General features: G+C 38.3%; 9 protein-coding genes across 9 annotated transcripts; 3 read left to right on the forward strand and 6 right to left on the reverse strand.

Moving 5' to 3' along the window:
* Nucleotides 1-54: 54 nt before the first annotated feature.
* Nucleotides 55-2,841, reverse strand: RPN2 (proteasome regulatory particle base subunit RPN2; the record flags this gene model as incomplete). Its single annotated transcript, XM_003648086.1, has 1 exon — nt 55-2,841. One exon carries the CDS (start codon nt 2,839-2,841, stop codon nt 55-57), a length of 2,787 nt encoding a protein of 928 aa, XP_003648134.1.
* Nucleotides 2,842-3,107: 266 nt separating this feature from the next.
* Nucleotides 3,108-4,520, reverse strand: Ecym_8022 (uncharacterized protein; the record flags this gene model as incomplete). Its single annotated transcript, XM_003648087.1, has 1 exon — nt 3,108-4,520. One exon carries the CDS (start codon nt 4,518-4,520, stop codon nt 3,108-3,110), a length of 1,413 nt encoding a protein of 470 aa, XP_003648135.1.
* A 536-nt stretch (nt 4,521-5,056) lies between these two features.
* On the reverse strand, nt 5,057-7,747 carry SPO22 (Spo22p; the record flags this gene model as incomplete). Its single annotated transcript, XM_003648088.1, has 1 exon — nt 5,057-7,747. The coding sequence occupies one exon, from the start codon at nt 7,745-7,747 to the stop codon at nt 5,057-5,059; it is 2,691 nt and encodes an 896-aa protein (XP_003648136.1).
* A 366-nt stretch (nt 7,748-8,113) lies between these two features.
* Nucleotides 8,114-9,997, reverse strand: AIM9 (Aim9p; the record flags this gene model as incomplete). Its single annotated transcript, XM_003648089.1, has 1 exon — nt 8,114-9,997. The coding sequence occupies one exon, from the start codon at nt 9,995-9,997 to the stop codon at nt 8,114-8,116; it is 1,884 nt and encodes a 627-aa protein (XP_003648137.1).
* Nucleotides 9,998-10,641: 644 nt separating this feature from the next.
* Nucleotides 10,642-11,292, reverse strand: Ecym_8025 (uncharacterized protein; the record flags this gene model as incomplete). The annotated part of the gene is made up of 1 exon (XM_003648090.1): nt 10,642-11,292. One exon carries the CDS (start codon nt 11,290-11,292, stop codon nt 10,642-10,644), a length of 651 nt encoding a protein of 216 aa, XP_003648138.1.
* Nucleotides 11,293-12,700: 1,408 nt separating this feature from the next.
* HOP1 (Hop1p) lies at nt 12,701-14,425 on the forward strand (the record flags this gene model as incomplete). Its single annotated transcript, XM_003648091.1, has 1 exon — nt 12,701-14,425. The coding sequence occupies one exon, from the start codon at nt 12,701-12,703 to the stop codon at nt 14,423-14,425; it is 1,725 nt and encodes a 574-aa protein (XP_003648139.1).
* Nucleotides 14,426-14,613: 188 nt separating this feature from the next.
* ICP55 (aminopeptidase) lies at nt 14,614-16,176 on the forward strand (the record flags this gene model as incomplete). The annotated part of the gene is made up of 1 exon (XM_003648092.1): nt 14,614-16,176. One exon carries the CDS (start codon nt 14,614-14,616, stop codon nt 16,174-16,176), a length of 1,563 nt encoding a protein of 520 aa, XP_003648140.1.
* Nucleotides 16,177-16,218: 42 nt separating this feature from the next.
* On the reverse strand, nt 16,219-17,478 carry PCI8 (Pci8p; the record flags this gene model as incomplete). Its single annotated transcript, XM_003648093.1, has 1 exon — nt 16,219-17,478. One exon carries the CDS (start codon nt 17,476-17,478, stop codon nt 16,219-16,221), a length of 1,260 nt encoding a protein of 419 aa, XP_003648141.1.
* Nucleotides 17,479-17,645: 167 nt separating this feature from the next.
* On the forward strand, nt 17,646-19,529 carry MRX1 (Mrx1p; the record flags this gene model as incomplete). Its single annotated transcript, XM_003648094.1, has 1 exon — nt 17,646-19,529. The coding sequence occupies one exon, from the start codon at nt 17,646-17,648 to the stop codon at nt 19,527-19,529; it is 1,884 nt and encodes a 627-aa protein (XP_003648142.1).
* Between the last annotated feature and the right edge of the window lie 77 nt (nt 19,530-19,606).

Genomic DNA, 19,606 nt, shown 5'->3' on the forward strand with positions numbered 1-19,606 from the left:
AAACTTCCTTTTTCACTAATGTACATACAATGCATTTTATATTACTACTAATGCCTAAAACTCTAACTCTTCATTTATCTTAAAAGGTGTAGGTAGCGGTGCTTCTACGTCTTTTTCTTGTCTTACGGTCTTGATGATTTCTGCAGGTTCATCTGGTGTTTTGTCTGACAACACTATAACACCATTGCTACCTTTAAACTTCCGAACAGGTGTAAACCGTTCCTCCTTGGCAAATACAATGTACTTGAGCTGTTGTGGCAGTACACGTGACATATTATCAACCTTATATGAGCTGGATGTATACTTAATCTTCACTTCTTCTTCAATAACTTCAACTTCCTTCTTTTCCTTAACATCTTTTTCAGATTTCGGATCTTCCTTTAATTTTTCAGGCTCTAGTACTTTATCCTTCTTGGACTTCTTAGCTCTTGCTTTAGCCTTAGCGGTAGTTGATAACACAGCTGTTGCGACCTTTTCAACCCCTTTGTCAACATCTTCTTCGAATCTTGTTGGATAGTCAAAAATGCCTTCCTTAGTGTGGCAGTTAAATGAAAATTTTGGAATGGCCAAATCTTGGCTACGAACACCGATAATTGACGTTGGTGTAAAAGCTAATGACAAAAAGTGGGACAAAGGAAACCAGTACCAGAACTGGGTAAACATAGCTAATCCAATAACAGACTTGGTGTTTAAAGTACCCATTTCGGAGTTCTCCAATTGGATTGTGACGTTACGGCCACCTGCATTCATGATTCCTTGAGCAACACATGCACCAAACTTCGCTAAACCCTCTTGATGCTTGTTAGATATAACAGATCTAAATTGTTCATTAACTTCTTTCACTTTCGGATTAGTTTTTTCGGTTTGTTGAATCAAGATCATTGACAAAGAAATCATAGCAGCTTGACGAACAAAGTCCACAGGATCATTAGTTAATGGCTCCAAAACGTCATAAGCACTTTGTAATCCTCTACCAGCACAAGCAACACCTAATGCAAATGCAGTCCCACAACGAACATGAGGGTTGTGAGACTCAGACAACAACTCAACGATTCTTGGAACAGTAGTGTAATCACGAATTAAAATAAAACCTAAGCCAGTAACAGCAGCTCTTCTGACATCACAATTTGAGTCAGAAACTGCCACGTGCAATAATTTCTTTACAGCTTTGTTATTACTAGTCCCAGCATAGGCCAAAGCAATCATGTACACAGCACCATAACGTAAAAAGTCGTTTTCGTGATGCAACATCTTCTTAATCAATTCGTCTGCTAATTCTTCACGGCCATAATTGACCAACGCTAGAGCAACAGCTAGACCCCTCGTTATTTCACCATGGGAAGTTTCCTGTGCGTACGTAAATAAGTTGTCGAGGACAGCTTTATCACCAGAACCCAACATTGTTAAACCAATACCCAAAGCTGCTGCTGCGCCTGAGTTTGCAGAGTCCGCGTATAGCACCTCTTTCAAAGCTTCATAGATTTCTGTATTATTCGAACCCATACCAGCTAAACCAATACCCAAAGAAGCACCATGCAACAATACATCAACATCCTCATCACTAGCGTTAGAGCTATTCTCTAAAATTTGCTGCTTTAAGTAGCCGATGATCTCTTTTCCATAGCCAGCAAATATTAATCCTAAACCATACAATGAACCGCCTTTGATGTACCGAGAAGATGAGCGGCTACCCGGTAAATAAGGCTCTAAAATCTTCTTACCTTCTGATAAATTGCCCTGGTGGATAATCCCCAAAGAAGCAGTAGCAGTGAACTTGGCCCAATTTTGCGCTTTTCCTAACCACTGAAGGTTTAATCTAATAAATGTATCATCAGTGGTACCCGCATGCATGAAGGCATTAGATACACTGACAGCTGTGTGGAATAATGAGAATTTGCCATCCAATGCTAGTTTGGATTTATTCAACAAACCCAAGCGAACGTTCTTATTCTGAAACAAGAACGTATTATAAAAATCACAGGTTGGGATTCCCGAGAGGATTTCGACAAGCTTGCTATCATAAGATTCAGAACTCAAAGATGTAACCAAATCATTTAGTAAGCCTTGTGAAGCTGAGGTAACTAGATCAAATGCAATCTGGTATGCGATTTCAAAGTTCTCCTCTGCAACTAATTTTTTGAACAACCTCCTAGCCAAGTCAGATTCATTTAAATTGACAATAATCTTAGATATAGCAAAATAGTCTGGCGACTTCAATTTAATTAAAATTTCAAAAAGTTCATGTAAGATGTTCAATCTAAAATAGGTATTGTTCACAGTGGTTGTTGCAGCAACTAAAACATAAGTAATCAATTTTAAAGCGCTTGTCTCTGATGTTTGCTGATTTAAAATCCTTGAAACGACATCAAGACGGTAACTCTCCAATGCTATTCCTAGAGCCAACTTGTATTCACCAGCTGAAACACACTTGCTAAGCATTCTCTCAAAAATACCAACAAGCTGCTTATCTAGTTCTTCCCCATTGGAACCATATTTTTCACTAGACAATTTGATATACAACTCAATGCTTTGAGAAACAATAGTTTCCACGTACCTAGACTTTTCATTAATATCAAAGTATTCCTCTGCTGCGAGAGCGTATTTCACAGCAGACTCATACTCCCCCAAATTATAGTATATTTTAGATGCCACTAAGGCAGCTAATTTACGATCCTGAAATTTGCTATCTTCATATAGCGCCTCGATATCAGTAATATCGTTAGATACCTCGCTCCATAACTGATCCACAACGTCATTAATGGATTTTAAGGCATAAGATTTTACAGTATTATCACTCTCTCTTAGCAATGCTAACAGAGGAGCAGCAGTAATAACAGACATGGTAACGTTAACACAGCTTAAAGGTTACTGGAGCACGTTTATTGTGTTGTCATGTATTGAAGTTTAACCAGTATCAGGGAAATTTGCCACCGAAATAAAGGCTAAATAAAAGTTTAATAATATAACTTAGCCAATCGTACTATATGACTTAATTATAGCGCCAATTAGAAGTTGAGATATACTCAGCACGCCTACTGGAGCAAACACAAGGTTGATGTAGTTTTATTAGTTAAATAACTCGCTAAGTATCATCTAAATATGTGCGTTCAATAGAGTAATCTTATGGAGATCTTGTATTCTGTTGCGTTCAATTTGTCGTAGACATCTTTAATGTCGCTCTGGTCAACATTTGAAATGTCAGCCATTAAGTAAGCGATATCACCATTCGAATCAGAAAATTGTTTCTCGATATTGTGATCGGACAAGATATTGTTGACAGTCTTCAAGACACCAGGAACGTTGTGGTGGATATATAAGACACGGACAGTATTCTCTTGGTCAAGATCGAGGGGTCTCAAGGAGACCTCAGGGAAGTTCACGGATCCAACTGAATTACCCTCGTTGATGTATTTGGACAATGCAGTTGCGACTTCAACTCCAATTGCACTCTGCGCCTCCTCCGTGGAACCACCAATGTGCGGAGTAAGGATGATGTTGGGCAAAGATACAAGATCAGAGACCCAAGGGTTTAGCTCATCGCTGAAAGCACCGGAACCGTTCTTCGCAGGCTCGTTTGGATATACGTCCAGAGCCGCACCTGCAATCTTTCCAACCTTCATTGCTTGGATTAGAGAAGGTATATCGACGACAGTGCCTCGTGATGCATTGATGATGTAGGCACCGTCTTTCATGGCAGCCATCTGTGGGGCAGAAAACATATTGTTAGTTTCCTCAGTAGCTGGAACATGTAAACTAACAAAGTCCGATCTATTCAGCAATTCGTTCAAAGTAGGAACCTGTTTGGCACTACCAAGGGCCATGATAGTGACAATGTCGTAGTATAATACGTGCATACCGAAGGCTTCTGCAAGAACAGATAATTGTGAACCAATATGGCCACAGCCAACGATACCCAAAGTCTTGCCTCTGATCTCCCAACAGCCATGTGAGACTTTGTTCCACGTACCAGTGTGCATTTCGATCGATCTATCACCCAACTGTCTGGCCAAAGAGATAATTTCACCCATCACCAGTTCTGCAACTGATCTAGAGTTAGAGAAGGGGGAATTAAAAACAGCTACACCCAACTTAGCCGCAGATTCTAAATCGACTTGGTTAGTTCCAATACAGAAGCAACCAATACAGACCAAGTTCTTAGCATGTTCCAGAACTTTAGCTGTCAGCTTAGTTTTCGATCTAATACCAATGGCATGTACGTCAGCAATTTTAGCGATCAACTCCTCCTCTGAAAACGATGATTTATGAAACTCAATTTGGTAACCTTGATCGTTAAAAATGTCAATGGCCGTCTGATTCACATTTTCCAACAACAAAATTTTGATGTCACCGCTGGAAAATGGCTTTAAAGCCTTCGATGGCTTCACAACATTCATGCGCTGCGGTACTGTGTTCATAAATGATGGCGTTGGTGATGTTGAAACAGCCCCTGGTGAGCCACTGAAGTTCAGAGCTCTCTGAAACGTGCTTTGCAAGTTGTTTATTTCTTGAGGTGATGCCATTGTTAGCTACCAGCCAGCGTCTGTCGTGTACGATAATTTTAAGCCACAGAAGCTAATTTCTAGCTATCTATCTTTCTTCGAGACTTATGGAATAAGCACGACTGTGGTATATATATATGTGTGTGTTTGTCGTTAATAACCCGCCACAGTAAATGATCACGATAAATGGTTAGTAGTTACACGCAGGAAAATTGTTAATATAGAAGAAAGGAGTCTATTAACCCGTGAAAATTTTTCATTTTAGGAGCGAAGTTTGGTTGACAAATGCCTATGTTTCCAGAAAGCCACTAAACATCCCATCTAACTTAGTAGTTGCTAATACTCGTGTTTATCAAGAATCGTAGATTTTAAACTTGCTACAACTCTAGGTCTTGATTTGTTTCCCCCAGCCATTCCGGTTATAGAATCATTTGGCAATCCAAGCATTAAAATGGTGGACTTTAACTTCCACGTCGTTGTCGTTGCAACCCGCAACGGTTTGCTGACTTGGACAAGGCGCGACAGAGTCATATTATATCACGTGATATGATATATGATCATTCACTTAGATCGGAGTTCAAGGACGACCATAACTCTGCTAAATGCTCCTCTAAACGATTATTAAACAAGCTTGCAAGCTGGATTGCCTTGCGGCACCACTTTTCACCCATTAATCTGTTTTCTTCAGCAATGTCAGTAACACCCTGGTTCCATATGGAGGTGGTTATGCATTCTAGTTCCTGAGAAGCGGCTGGTGTGTTGTAGTCAGTGGATGATCTCATTCTAGGGTGAAGTTCGTTTATTATCCTCAAACATGTTTGTTCGCTTGTACTTATTGAGTTCTCTATTAGGAGCCTGGTCCAGGTAAGCAAAGTGATATCGTCAATTCTTGTCGTGGTGATGTTACGCTCGATCAATACTGTTAAGATATAAGATAGCATTGGTTTTGGGAAGTCATCCAGTGGAACAATGTAATTAACAAGAGCTGAATCCAAGTCGCCATTCTGGTATTTAGCGCTTTGGTCCATTATCTGATGTATAAATTGTTCGTTTCTTGTTTGAATTGCAACTTCATAAGCGATGATTAGAATATCAAAAAGACAGCGCCTAAAGCGTTCCTTTAATTCTTCATCGGCTAAATTTAAGAAGTCCTGGTCAGCTAGTTTTTTTGCGAGTTCATTGAATAGCTGGCTGTACGTCTCAGTGAATGATGACAGGCTTTCATTGTTGGCGCTGTTTTTTTTGGCCATCAAAGATAAGGTTATACACCTGTATCTCCAGTACTCGTACTGCATCCGCTTGCTTGGGATGAAGTCGTTCAGAGCCATTAACGAAATAAAGTTGACCGCTAATTCGGAGTACTTTAACGCACTTGCATAGTTTTCTTCCCTTGTGCATTTGACACCAATATTATATGAAACTGATGCGAACCATTCTAAGTCATCAGAAGAAATAACTTCATTGTGAGCGTTAATCTTTGGAGCAGAGACGCTATTTAGTATTTTCACCGTGTTTAGGAATTGAAACCCCTTATTTAGTAAGTGTTCAAATGTTGGTAGATACCTGTTAAATACAGCTTGCTCCTTCTCACATAATTTTAAAATCAATTGGATAGTGTAACGAAGGGAACATGCGATGGGCATATCTTTGCCATTTGTACCATCTTTTTCAAGTTTTTGAAATAAAAGTAGCATAGCTTTTATGGCTAGTTCAGTTGAGTTTTTGCAGTCAACTATACCAAGAATTAATGTATCCACAGATTTAGGGTTTTCAGATTCCTTCATATGTTGCAAACACTTTAGGGCTTCATCCTCATTATTTTCAGCAATAAACACCTTAAACATTATCAACTTGGTCAATGGGTGAATTTTATCACGTTCCTCCATTTCATTGTACACTGATTTCACGCCCGAATGATTTGCTGTCTCCAGATATGCATACTTTAGGGCCCTTTGGACTTTAGCTTTATCCTCATAGCCACTCGAGATAATATCTTTTAAAGCCAGGTTAAACCACCCAATGCTGTCTTGAGGATTGCCTGCTTTCTGCAACTTTTTCCCAGTGTTGAAGAGTAACGTTACTAGACTTGATATAGCTGCTTTTGATGGTTCCTGAGAGATGATTCGTTCGTACTGTGCAAAAAAATGTTCTAGACTTTCTATCTTCTCTGCATTCTCCATTGTCAGTGCTTGTGTGATAATGAAAACTCTGGTAGTAGCAGCCCTCTCCAATAACGTTTGATCCTTCGTAGCATCTATTTTGTTTAAAAATAAATAATCCAAACATCTAATAGCAGAAAGAGAATCGAATTTTGCTTGATCATTAATACACCCTAATATAGAGTCAAAATTAACAGATACATTCACAGACATTATCATCCTCATCAAAATTTCCTCCCTGGAATTGGTATCCAAACTTGATGTTTTGTCATTAAATTTAATAGCCAATTTAAATGACTCAATCTTATTTGGGTAATCATTCTGAATGATGTCTAAGTACCTGGAGCATAAATTAACATCCAGCTCATCTGATTCAACCATGAGATTAGCAAGAAACAATAATAACGTATACCTGGTATTGCTATAATCTGGATGTTGCTTCAAGCCAGAGACTGGTAAATTCAAATATTCAACTGCGCACTGTAAAAAGAAGTATAGCTCTTCTACCTTGATCTCCGGTTCCGAGTTTCTTAAAGAAAGCACACTGTTATATATCACTCGACACAATTCAAGGACTAGTTCAGCATTAATCACATCAACACTCGATTTTATGTTCGCTTTGGACTCATAAAACTGTGCCATTTTCAGATCCTTGTTACCCAAGGCAAGCTGGAAATTGGTCATGAATAACTCGATCTTCAACTTGTTAAATTCAGCCATTTGTTTTGAAGTTAGCTTTTCTTTCGACTCCTCTAGTACTCTTAGGCATTTATCTGCATTCTCTACTCCATTTGGTATCAAATCTGCGAAATTATCATCATTGCAGAACTTCAAGTACTTTAAAAAGCACTTCAAAATACGTATTCGCCCTTCGTTTGATTGACATACAGCTTCATGGATGGATAATAATAAGGTTGAAAAAAGCATAGTGCTGCAGAATACCTTTTTATTCTCGGTGTTGTTTTCCATCCTCATTGCAAAAATAACCGCATTCCATAGGCTTGTAGCAGAGTTCTCTAAAGACAATATTACATCATCTGGAATCAATACCTGGGAAACCCTAAATGTTCTATCATATTTTTCAACCATCGGGATGAGTGATATAATTTTTGATTTAATCGCATTAGTTTCATCTGTTAAAAGAGTTTTAGTAGTAGAGAACTTTGTTGTTATCCAGTTTGCAACGTCTGAAAATATTTGATGTTAGGAATCTGATATACGCATCTAAATCTCTTGAGGGTATTAGAATAACTTCTTAATTACCGGTAAACTCCATTATAGATGTCTTGAATTTAGAATTTATCTCTGACATGGCTCGCTCTTGACTTTGGTGATAGTTGTTAGAAGGGTTGAACATCAATTTTTTGTTTTTTTTTTGTTCGGAGGAAAGCCGCCGAAGTAATAAATTAACGCAAGTAGTATGAAATCTGCTACATATTTACATGCAAAAAATATTCAAACAGATGTCTGCTGTTTAATTGAGTAGTCGCCATTATCCTCCTTGACTAAGATACCTGATTTAACTAAATTGTCAAACATATCTTGAGGAAGCCATCCTTGGGTTGCAGCAAATGGTTCAACAAGTAGTCTTTCATGATATTTGTTCAAATCTTCAGCATGCTTCGTTAGCCAAGCTTCTGAAAACTCTAGTGGGAACTGTTTATTTGAAACTAAGCTGCTTTTGAAAAAGATATCCCAAACTTCTTTCAACTGGACCATGGATTCATCAAGCAATAAATATTCTTCATCAGTTTTACGTTCTATAGCAGCAATATAAGGTCTTCTTAGAAGTTTGATTGGAGGTGCGACACTTGATATTAAAATCTTAGAGTTTGAATTAAATGCCAATTCCCATAAATATTGATTTCTTGTACGTTTGTACATGAATTCATATTGTGATTTTTCATCAGAACTTAAAGTCTTATACTTTTCAACATCAGTTTCTAAATTGTAGATCTTCGGACCATCATAAGCAATAAACTGTGGATTATTTTGCAGAATATATGGCTTCAGTGAGGCCCCTTCGAAGTCTAATAAATAAGGTGTATCGTTATCATTCTTGTTCAATATAACATTCATTGGGTCCAGATCTGGATGGAACAACCGAGGTTTCAAAAGCTCCTCAATATTGGGGACTGCCTTTGTATTCAGATTTATTAAAGTAGGGGTCAGCTTGGACAAGTTGTCAAAGCTTGAAATTTGACTTTTCAACACATGTTCTTGTACATGAGCTTCTGGGGATGCTCCTGCTTGCCCCAAAGCTAAACGTGCCTTGGCATTCTCCAATTCAAGGATGGAAATGTCCCTAACTATATCTAGAGGTTTTGAAATATCCCATGGCCCTAGGTACTTTTTCTGTTCTTCAAATTTTAATGCACTTTTCTTCCGCCAAAAACATCTTTCTACAGTTGGTCCAATTCTCCATCTGCTTATTAAGCTTGGGTTGGACTCACCATTGTAAGGAAGCAGCTTTGAATCCTGTTGATCCTTTGCAAAGTACAAACTACCAAACGCTGTAAACTCCATTTTAGCAATGGCGGCCTGGAATTTAGAAATAGGGTCAATCACAGTGTTCAATTTATGCTTGTGAGACTCCCCATCAGGTGAATCATCTTCCAACGGAGCCCAATTTCTGATCAGCAGTTGCCCATCAATATACTCTTGAAGAATAAATGGCTGTCTTATCGGGTTTAGACTGTTAACCCCAAAACAATTGACTTTTGGAACTTTTAGCCCCAGCTTTAAATCAAGAAAGTCCATGGTAGCTACTTCACTCTTCAAACGGTGAGCAATAGTATTTTCATTATCCAACGGATATGGAATCCTCAAAATAAACGACTTACCAGCGTTAGTATCAACTTTATAAATCCGGTGGTGTTTCCCTTCGTGAATACTAGCTAGAGATGTCACTTTGATCTTCTCTTTTAGATTCACAACCTGCAAAACTTCTTCAGTATTATTATGAGGCAATGATACAGTCAAATTAGAATTATAGGAAGGAGGCGGAATTGAATCCACCTGCACGTTCTTCGAAGAGTTCTTTGATTGCTCATATAAATCTTCCAATACAGCATTTAATCCCTCAATAGAGAATCTAGTAACTCTCCTCTCCTGCTCTTGTCTGTTGTTTTTTAACCAAGTCCCCCAAGAGTACTTGAAAAAAGAGTCTCTTTGAGGATCATTCTCATCAGACAACTTTGTAAACACTTCATTGGGTTCATTGGAGTACTGACGAACTGTGATATTTCGAGTGAACCTTAAAGGCTGTAATTGTCCTCGGCTGTAAGTTGTGACGAATTTCTTATATGGAAATTTAACCATTGTTGCTCGATACTTCATCTTACTTCAATTATTGTTAGTTCAAACTACGCGTCAACCTTTTAATGCGAGAATACAAGTATACATTTATGTATATAGATACATAAATATATAGATATGTTACTGAACGCATTCCATCTACAGATAATTTTCTTTCAGACATGTCGGGAATCTAACCGGCTAAGCAAAAAATTATGCGAAGACCTTTTAGACATGTTATATAGGCTCTCAACACAGATATATAATACGTAAAGGATTCTTTGAGCTTAACGTAGATCATATGCAACAGTGATTTAGGTTTTATTTGCATTTAATTCTTTTTTATTTAGTTCTACCGTTTTCTGAATGTAATAGCCAACCAAGGTTGCACCAAAATTGCGGATGAACGCGAATCCTAAGCCCAACGATAGAGAAGAATCATAGGCATGTTACAGTTAAAGCCTCATTTTCAGACCGCCAAACTATGCATGAATAAACCACATAATCCAAAGATAAGAGTAAGAAGCTAAATTTAAATCGACTCTGTATAAAAAAACGTGAACTTTGGACAAAAATGGCAAACGCCATTCCATTACACACACCTACAAAAAAATCTTGCTACTTAAAGAAAACACACATTTATACACCAAAACCCACTGTCTGCTGTCTTGATCTACACTGCACCACTAATTCGACGTTGGAATATACGAAAATCCACCCTCTCTGTCACTATCAGTGACGCTAAGAGCAGGTTGAGTACCTCCCATCTCGTATAAATACGACGGGTCGTCCCCAAGGGTGCTCGAATTACTCTCTAGTTCTGAATGCATCCTAGGTAGAAATAGGTGGTTGCGGCTGGACGAAAGCATTATGCTTTCGTTCTGTGCCTGCTCTTCAAAAGAGTCCGTAGACTCATTACTGCTATTCCTGGAAGTTCTGTCGTTAGTCAGCAACCGCATCTTCTCTTTTAAAGTCATTGGTGGTCCACTCAAGCAATCCCTAGTCAAATCATCTCCATGTGACTTCTTCCAGTGGTTCTGGCTGTTCATCGTGTTCAGCAAGTTTAGTGAATATTGTGGAATCCCATACCTCGGAACTCTCCTTCCCTCAACTCCGTCCTTTGTCGCAATCATCGACAAGCCTGAATTTATACTAGAACGAGAAAGAGGCCTGGACACAGGCCGAAACAGCGGATCCTCGTCCGCTATGCTGGTCTCATAGACCGCCCTCGTGGATATATTATCTGTAGCAGTATCGGAAATCGAATTATCATATAATGACATTGTGGACGACACATCTCTCGCACAAGAAGGCGGTGATGATAATGATTCAGCCATGTTATAACGTAAACCTCTTGTCTGAATGAAAATGAAAATAATATAGCCAGCAACTCAAATAGCAAATTAGCGATCAATAATAGCACAGCACAAGTGTTAAAATGATATATGAAGAAGTAATGGAATTAATTATACCCGGGAACTGATAGTGTTATAATATATTTAATATACTGGGTAAAAACTTCAGGGGCCAAAGAACTCTCGAATTACACAGATGTGTTTTATACGACAACTCTGCTTTTAAATACTAGTTGTTAATCAATCTAGTTGACACCACCACCACTACTACTACTTTCTGTATCGATCTTTTCGTATTTGCTTCCTTCAGACTATTCTTAAGAAGGCTATTCTAGTTGCTTTTTCGTGTTCGAGCCAGACTACTACAAAAATGAGGGGCTCGAGTAGGGGACAGGCAGACACAGACGGGCCCCTGAATTATCAGCTTAATAGCCCACTCGGGTCATCGCTATGAACATTTGAACAATTCGAAGTATTGTATAATGCATGGTTGGAACCTTAATCTATATATTGAGAGAGCTTAGCATACAGTTAATTTATCTTTTGTGTGCAATGTTCGGATTATTTTCTAGATTGTTTTAACGTATGATTTAGTATAGTGCCTGTCAGAAATTGTTACTGCAGAAAGACTCTCGAGCTATATAACAATAAGGTAACTCCGCTCCGGCAACTTTAAAAAACAATCGATTTCGGGATCAGAGCATTCATATATGTGTACTATTTTCCATATTCGACTATTTCCTCGAGCATAAGTGGAAATTTCGGATGCTCATACTTCTTTATTGGACTTGCTTGGTCGGAGAGCGTTGGTACAGCTGCTCTACGCATGAGGGAGTCGAGAATACAAGATGTGCGTAGTAACAATTCAGTATTTCGATTGTAGTAAACGGTGACAGAAACTATTGCCAGTTTTTTATTCTTAGAAGGCGTATTGAATTATTTTAGTTTAGGCAAGGAATACATGGTTGTTACAGGCGGCGAAGGAAGTATATATATACATATGTGTAGGCCGTATAAATACCATTTTCTTCTGACCTAGAACAGAGATCAACATGGGAGGAAGTAGTGGCTTTTATGCCACCCCATGTGATGTACTTTCTTGTTATATTAATGAACTTGAAGCACTAGATTGAGTATATACGCCACTATGCATACAAAGAGCTGTCTGGCGCATGGAATACGGCCCGAGTAAGTTGTCAGAGCATCCGTACACCATTTATTTGCTGTTACCCGGTTAATTGTTGGCGGCTAATTCCGTGTCACGCGTATATAAAAAGGTTTAAGATATCTGACACTATTGGTGGCAACTAATAAATAATACTCATTTAAAGGAATTATTCATTCTTAATATTGAAATAATAAATAGTATAGAGCAGTAAAACGATCCAAGATGTCCACTGTCCAGCAAATTAAGCAGATAACAAAAACTAGAACAGTTATAAGCACGGAGCAATCACAGAAGTTGATTCAAACAATGCTAACTATGTCGTTTGGATGTTTGGCATTTTTAAGAGGGTTATTTCCTGATGAGTCTTTTGTTGACCAGAAGTTTGTACCTGAGAAGTGCAATAAGACTTACGATAAGGCTAATGCGCCGAGTATTAAAATTAAGACTTTGGTACGCGGGAAGTCTGAAGAGGCAGATCTGTTTTTGGACTGGTTAGAGAAGGGTGTGTTTATTGCTGTTAAGATGAGGTACCTGAAGGCGATCTGTCTAGGGATTTTTACGGACAGAAAGAACCCTAATGACTTGTTGGAGAGCTATGTTTTCTCGATTGATTATCCCACTGCTACGAGTGTCACGTTGCGGATAAATGATCAGGAAGAGTCTATATCTCTTCTGGACTCTAGGAAAATGATGCAACAGCTTATGAGGAGGTTTATAATTATTACGCAGTCGCTAGATCCATTGCCTAGGGAAAGATATCTAACAATGAGGTTGTTGTTTAACGATACTACTCCAGCAGAGTACCAACCCCGGTTTTTTAAGGAAGCGTCTTTGGATCCAAAGCCAACCATTAAGATTCCAGATAGTACTGATATGGATACTGTCTCCGTGGGCGTTTTGAATACACACCACCATAAACTGGGAATCAAAGTATTATCGCTGGTCGATATGGATATTCAAGAACGTGAAAATCCAAACACGAAAACTGTAGATCCCTTTGAGTTACTTAACCAACCAATTGAATTGAAAGTAGACAGTCTTGGTTCTGTGCGGTTCAATAGCCAAACTACTAATATGTTACAGAACTACTTGAATTCTTCACCGGGAAATATTTGTCCGACTCAAGCCTTGTATACCGACAATAAAGATAATAAGCTCGCGTGTGAATGTGGTATGCCATGTTCCGTAGCTAGTTTCACAAAGCGATGCAGCTCTTGCAAGAGAGAGGTCCACGGTTTATGCTATGGGAATAACAAAACCCCCAACATTGAACATTGTATTTCGTGCCTGATGGAAGAAAAACCAAACTTTGATCTAGAATCAAGAGAGTTCAAGACGCTAATGGTATTAAGACGGCTTTATCGTTACTTGAAGACAACGCCAAATTTGGGTATGTCTGATCATTCTTTGCAACAAAATTTGTTCGATGGAGACACGAGTCAGGCAACCACCACACTGTTAAACCAGGCACTCTCCATTCTCATACAGGATGATATAATCCTGGTGGATGAGGACCGAAAAACAAACTCAAAAGGAGAATTCATAAAAGAATCTGCCTTCATCGATATTCAAAATGAAGGCATTGTTTTGTCTTCCGGGCCCCTAAATCCTGGCAGATATGTATTCACCATCGTTATGAGTTCCAAGAATGCTCAAAAATGCTACACTGAACCCGTTCCAACTTCCGCAGAACAAGTGTACGCATGGACTTCAGCTATCAGACGTTCTTTAAATCACTTGAATAGAAACAAGCGCCATTCCGGAACACTGCATTCATCGATTAACTTTAGTTCTCTAGCCATCGATGACACTCTAGATCCTATTCCAACGATGAAACGTAAAAACATTCATATCTCTGATAACTCTCATAATGACACTATCAATGAAATACCACACAAGGTGAGAAAGATCAGTGTGTCTAAAAAAACATTAAAAAGCGCTTGGTGAACAAACAATCTTGGCACTTTGGTCGTCCACTTAAATACAACTAAAAACCCTGGAAGGCTTGCCATGAAATAAGGTGAGACCGATAAAAAATAAAACGGCTTTCAAAATTTTATATCTCTTGGGACAAGTACTAAAACATAGCTAACCATAAAATAGATACCTATTTTTAAACTCTCGACATTTCTTTGATGTTTGTAACCAAATTTAACGTTGTCAAAAGACTTGAGCATAAACACAGGTTGTTTTCTTCAATGAAGCCTTCTCTATACAACAAACTATGGCTTAATCGAGCGCCTGTTTCAATAAATGCAGGGCAACCTTTACATGAAAATAGGCCGAACTTGTTGAAACATGGGGAGCTTACTCCTGGAATTACTGCAATGGAGTATTTTGATAGACGAAGCAAGCTAATGTCGAATTTACCGGTAAAAAGTTGTGCCATTGTTGTTGGAGCACAATTGAAATATGCATCTGGTCCTGTTTTCTACAAGTTTCAGCAGAATAATGATTTGTTCTACCTATCAGGATGGAATGAACCTGACTCAGTTCTTGTTCTGGAGAAGCCGACTTCAAATATCGATGATGTTGTTTTCCATATGATTGTACCGCCCACAGACCCTGCCACTGAGCAGTGGGATGGTTTCCGTACTGGGCCTGTTGGAGCCTGTGAAATATTCAACGCAGATTCAGCAACAGATGTATCTGATTCGACCTCATACCTGTCGAAGATAATTAAGAGAAATGAAACGGTATACTTTGATGTACCTGTTATAGAGGATGAGAGTTCTGACTCAGTCGGATTCACCAATTTCTTCTTACCTTCTTCACAGCCGACGGGTACCAAAACCATTATGGATATTCTAAAAAACTATGTACGTAAGGGAGGGGTCAAAGAACTGAAGCCAATACTTGCTCAACTTCGCAGCATAAAATCACCCGCCGAGATCAGATTGATTAGAAGAGCTGGTCAAATATCTGGTAGGGCATTCAACCAAGCGTACGCTAAGAGGTTTCGCAACGAGAGAACATTGAATGCCTTTTTAGAATATAAATTTATATCTGGGGGATGTGAAAAACCAGCTTATGTGCCTGTCATTGGTGCAGGAGCGAACGCCCTGTGCATTCATTATACCAGGAATGATGACGTTATGTATGACGATGAGATGGTTCTCGTTGACGCCGCAGGTTCAATTGGCGGTTACTGTGCTGATATATCCAGAACTTGGCCCGTTAATGGAAAGTTCACTGAACCCCAAAGAGATCTCTATGAAGCAGTCTTAGCTGTCCAACGCAGATGTGTTGATTTGTGTTTTGCTAACAAAGGATACTCGTTACATCAAATTCACCAAAAGAGTATGGAGTTTATGAAGCAAGAGTTGGCAAATATAGGTTTACCCTCATTGCGCCAATCAGATATAACAAGATTATATCCCCATTATATCGGCCACAATTTGGGATTGGATGTACACGATGTTCCTGAGATAAGTAGATACCAACCGTTAAAAGAGGGACAAGTCATTACAATTGAGCCTGGTTTGTATGTACCAGATAGTTCTGAATATCCTGAGTATTTCAGAAATATTGGTATTCGGATCGAAGATAATATTGCAATCGATCTAGATAGCTACAGAAACTTGAGTGTTGAGGCTGCCAAAGAGATCGTGGATATTGAAAGCATCGTGCAAAACGGCGTGTCAACCCAGCCTAACGAAGATGTGGTATCTCCTTTAGAAGTTGATTACCTTGAATAACGCACTATTCACTAAATATTAGAAGACAATCTGTGTAAATAGTTATTCTTCCATTCCAAGATCTTCTTCTTTGTATTCTTGGTCATCGCTTTGTTCGTGTAGTTCTCCGGCATCCATCTTCTGTTCCTTCGAAGCGGAACCCTCTTCATGTTCCTTGAATGCACGTTGGATAAAATCTCTAATTGCTTCATTTTTTGATTTCATAGTTGATATTTTGTCTTCTATTTTTTCATGAACCTGCTCAACTCCATCAAGTATCTCATCCATTGACTCTTTTTGATTGTAATATACTAGATCTCCCTCAATAGTAAAATTTAATTTACAACATTGGATTATTCTAGGAAGATCTTCTATGACTGCTTCATATTTAATGCCTAAGGTCTTTGACAAATAAGATAAATTGATCATCTTTGAAATCCTCAAGTATAAAAATAATATCTTGCATCTCATTAAGGAATTTATTCGTGCCCATCTAGGGAAAATGATGAAACTACTGCAAGCCTGCTGCTGAATCGTTCCTTGCCATATAACAAAAAAATCATGGTACTTGGTATTTATCAATAAATTCAAACAACGAATCAATAATGGAATTCTTTCGAACAACGGCCGAATATCATCAATCGTGACAAAGTCTGTGTAATTGTCTAATGGAATTGACGTAAGTAGACAGATAATAATTATGAGATCGTACTCGGATTTTGAGATAAAAGTGTCGCCAAATTTTTCTGAAGCTGATAAATAATCCATCAAGTTAGGGCATTCGTTGAATAGATTAATAAAATAATGGACTGCATTAAAATATTCACCTTGCAAAAATAGAGCGACAAATGACAATAACTTGCATTCTATAATAAGTTCTGAATCATCAAATGAGTTATCCGGCATCACTCTCGTCCTCAAAAACGTTCTAAGCCGTGATTCTACGTCAAGAACATTTTGGTATCCGCTTGCCAGTATATGTAGCCTCATTACCCGCCTACACTTATGTACATAGCCCATCATGTTTAAATTTGAAGACTCTATCAGTGTAATGGCATTTGAATAATGATGAGCTAATCCTTCTTGTAATATAAGCGATTCTATATCTCCAGATTTATCCGCATCACGGGAGACACAATTTAAACTCCTGGTTTCATCTGTTATACCTGAAAGGAAAAGGGAATTATGGGGAGAGTCAAAGAGCTTTATATTTGCTTCGCTCAGTCTAATCAATAGCTTCTGAAGTTCCAAATCTCTATGAGGAATCTCATTCCAGGAAAATGCAATCCGTTCTATTGCAATAAGTAGTTCATATTTATCCATGATATAGAACACTGCCTTTTGTTTTTGGCTGGTTTCTCCATATGCACTTTCGACTAGCTATTATATAGTATTCTGTAGGCCCTAATGTTCAACACAAATTTTCGAAGTTTTAAAAATAGCAGACATCATTGCATAAACATTAAACAATAAAATATAGACAGATAAAAATGCTGTCTATATTGGGGACTCGACAGTTCCATTTGGGTTCATTCATTTATAGATCTAACTTAAAGTTTAAATTAGAAGAGTTGCAAAAATCCCAAAGACTGGTTAGAAAGACAAAACAGGAGCTTGAGAAGGTTAAAGAGAAGAAGAGAGTTAAGCTAAAGTCTTTGCAGAAAACAGGTTATTCTAGTCAGCAGGCGGCTCATGTGCTTAAGAAGCACTACGGCACTAATATCGATGATTTAGGATCATTTAAAATTGGCCCTACTGCGAAGTCAGATTTCAAATTTCTAGAGATGACCAAAGACAAAAGATTGATATATACGGTACTGGGGATTACTGGTGAACAATTGAGGGATTCGAAGCTGGTTAACCATGATGTTCAGAAATTTTGTAATAGAGGGCAGCTTGAAAAGGCGTTGTTTTTAATTAAGCTTGCCAAGAGCAAAGGTAGGGTTGGAATGAATACGTTAATGAAACATTATTGTACGGAAATGCAAGATGCGACCAGTTCCCTCGAATTGTATACCTGTAGAAAGAAGTGGGGCATTCATCCGAACGAATATACGCATACCATCTTGTTTAGTGGTTTGGAGAAGCTGGAAAAACCTCTCTCTGAGAAAAATGCCAAACAAGTTCTTAAAATTGTGGAGTCATTAAGTACTGCTGGGACTTTGAATCAAATAGAATTTAATGCAGCATTATCATGTCTCAGGAAATGTGAAAATCCAGAATACGTGTTTAAGTGTCTAGAGCTAAAGCCGGCTGGTGTTACACTAGATAAAATTGCAACTTCCCAACTATTACAGGCAGCTACGAAGATTGAGAATGATATTGAAGCGATTGCTATAGGAGATAAAATCATGTCTAAAGTACTCCCAAAAGACATTGATCCACAACTGTTATTTTATTTAATCAATCTTTGGAATATGCGCAAAAGTTCACACTTGTCCAGCTGTGCAACAATTATGATTTTGGACTTCTTTGACCTGGATATAGAAAGCCCATTCGATATCGTAAAAGGAATTAACCTCCCAACTCCCAAATATTGGAACATCAAGAGCAGATTTCGTTTGAACACTCATATCACAAATTTACTTTTGGAAAACTTAATTAAAAATAATAAGTCTGAGTCGATAACCACCATCTTTGAAAGGTTGGCGAACGAAAGACCCAAATGCCTAGATGAAGATTGTTACATCAAAGTTATGGAAGCGAAAATCAACACAAGCCCAACAGACTGTGTTACATATAATATAAACATGTTTAGACTACTCAATAGTAGTGAACACAAATCTAGCTTGAGGAGCTTGCTACAAGTCTACAAATCCATGGAAAGGCAGTTAACTAGAGTGTACGTCAATGGAAACACGGAAACATTAGAGAAGACTATGGAACTGGTGCATTGTTTTTTGATTGAAAACGATTCTTACAGGAGTGGAACTGACATGTTACTTGGTATCAACGCATGGTACTCGTACTGGAGAATCATTCATCAGGCCAACAAAAGGGATTTGCTAACGTTCCAAAGGAGGAAGATTATAATAGACACATTCATATCCAGTTACAACAATGGTTTATTGAAACAAAAAATTTCTAAAAGCGAAATTCAGAAATTAAGATCAATCTACCTAGAGGCAATCAGGTTTCTAAAAGCTTTCCATGACAAGATAAACGTCGATCTTACAATTATTGATACACTTCCAGAAAACTCTGTTGAAGTACAGAGATTCAACTTCAGAAGGCTACTCTTTAGATTTAAGAAGAAGCTGTTAAAGGAACTAGATCTCGTTGAGTCGGGAAGCCAGATTTCCCAAGAAGAGCAATCAGTCATCCAGTTAGGTAGCAGGATTTTGAATACGCCACTACCTGATGAAATCGTATAGAAACAGAACCACACTTGTATATAGACTTTCGGAGCAATAACCAAGATTACGGTTTGGTTAAACAAAATTAGATACCC

This window comes from Eremothecium cymbalariae, chromosome 8 (assembly GCF_000235365.1).
Source record: "Eremothecium cymbalariae DBVPG#7215 chromosome 8, complete sequence".
Classification (NCBI taxonomy): domain Eukaryota; kingdom Fungi; phylum Ascomycota; class Saccharomycetes; order Saccharomycetales; family Saccharomycetaceae; genus Eremothecium; species Eremothecium cymbalariae.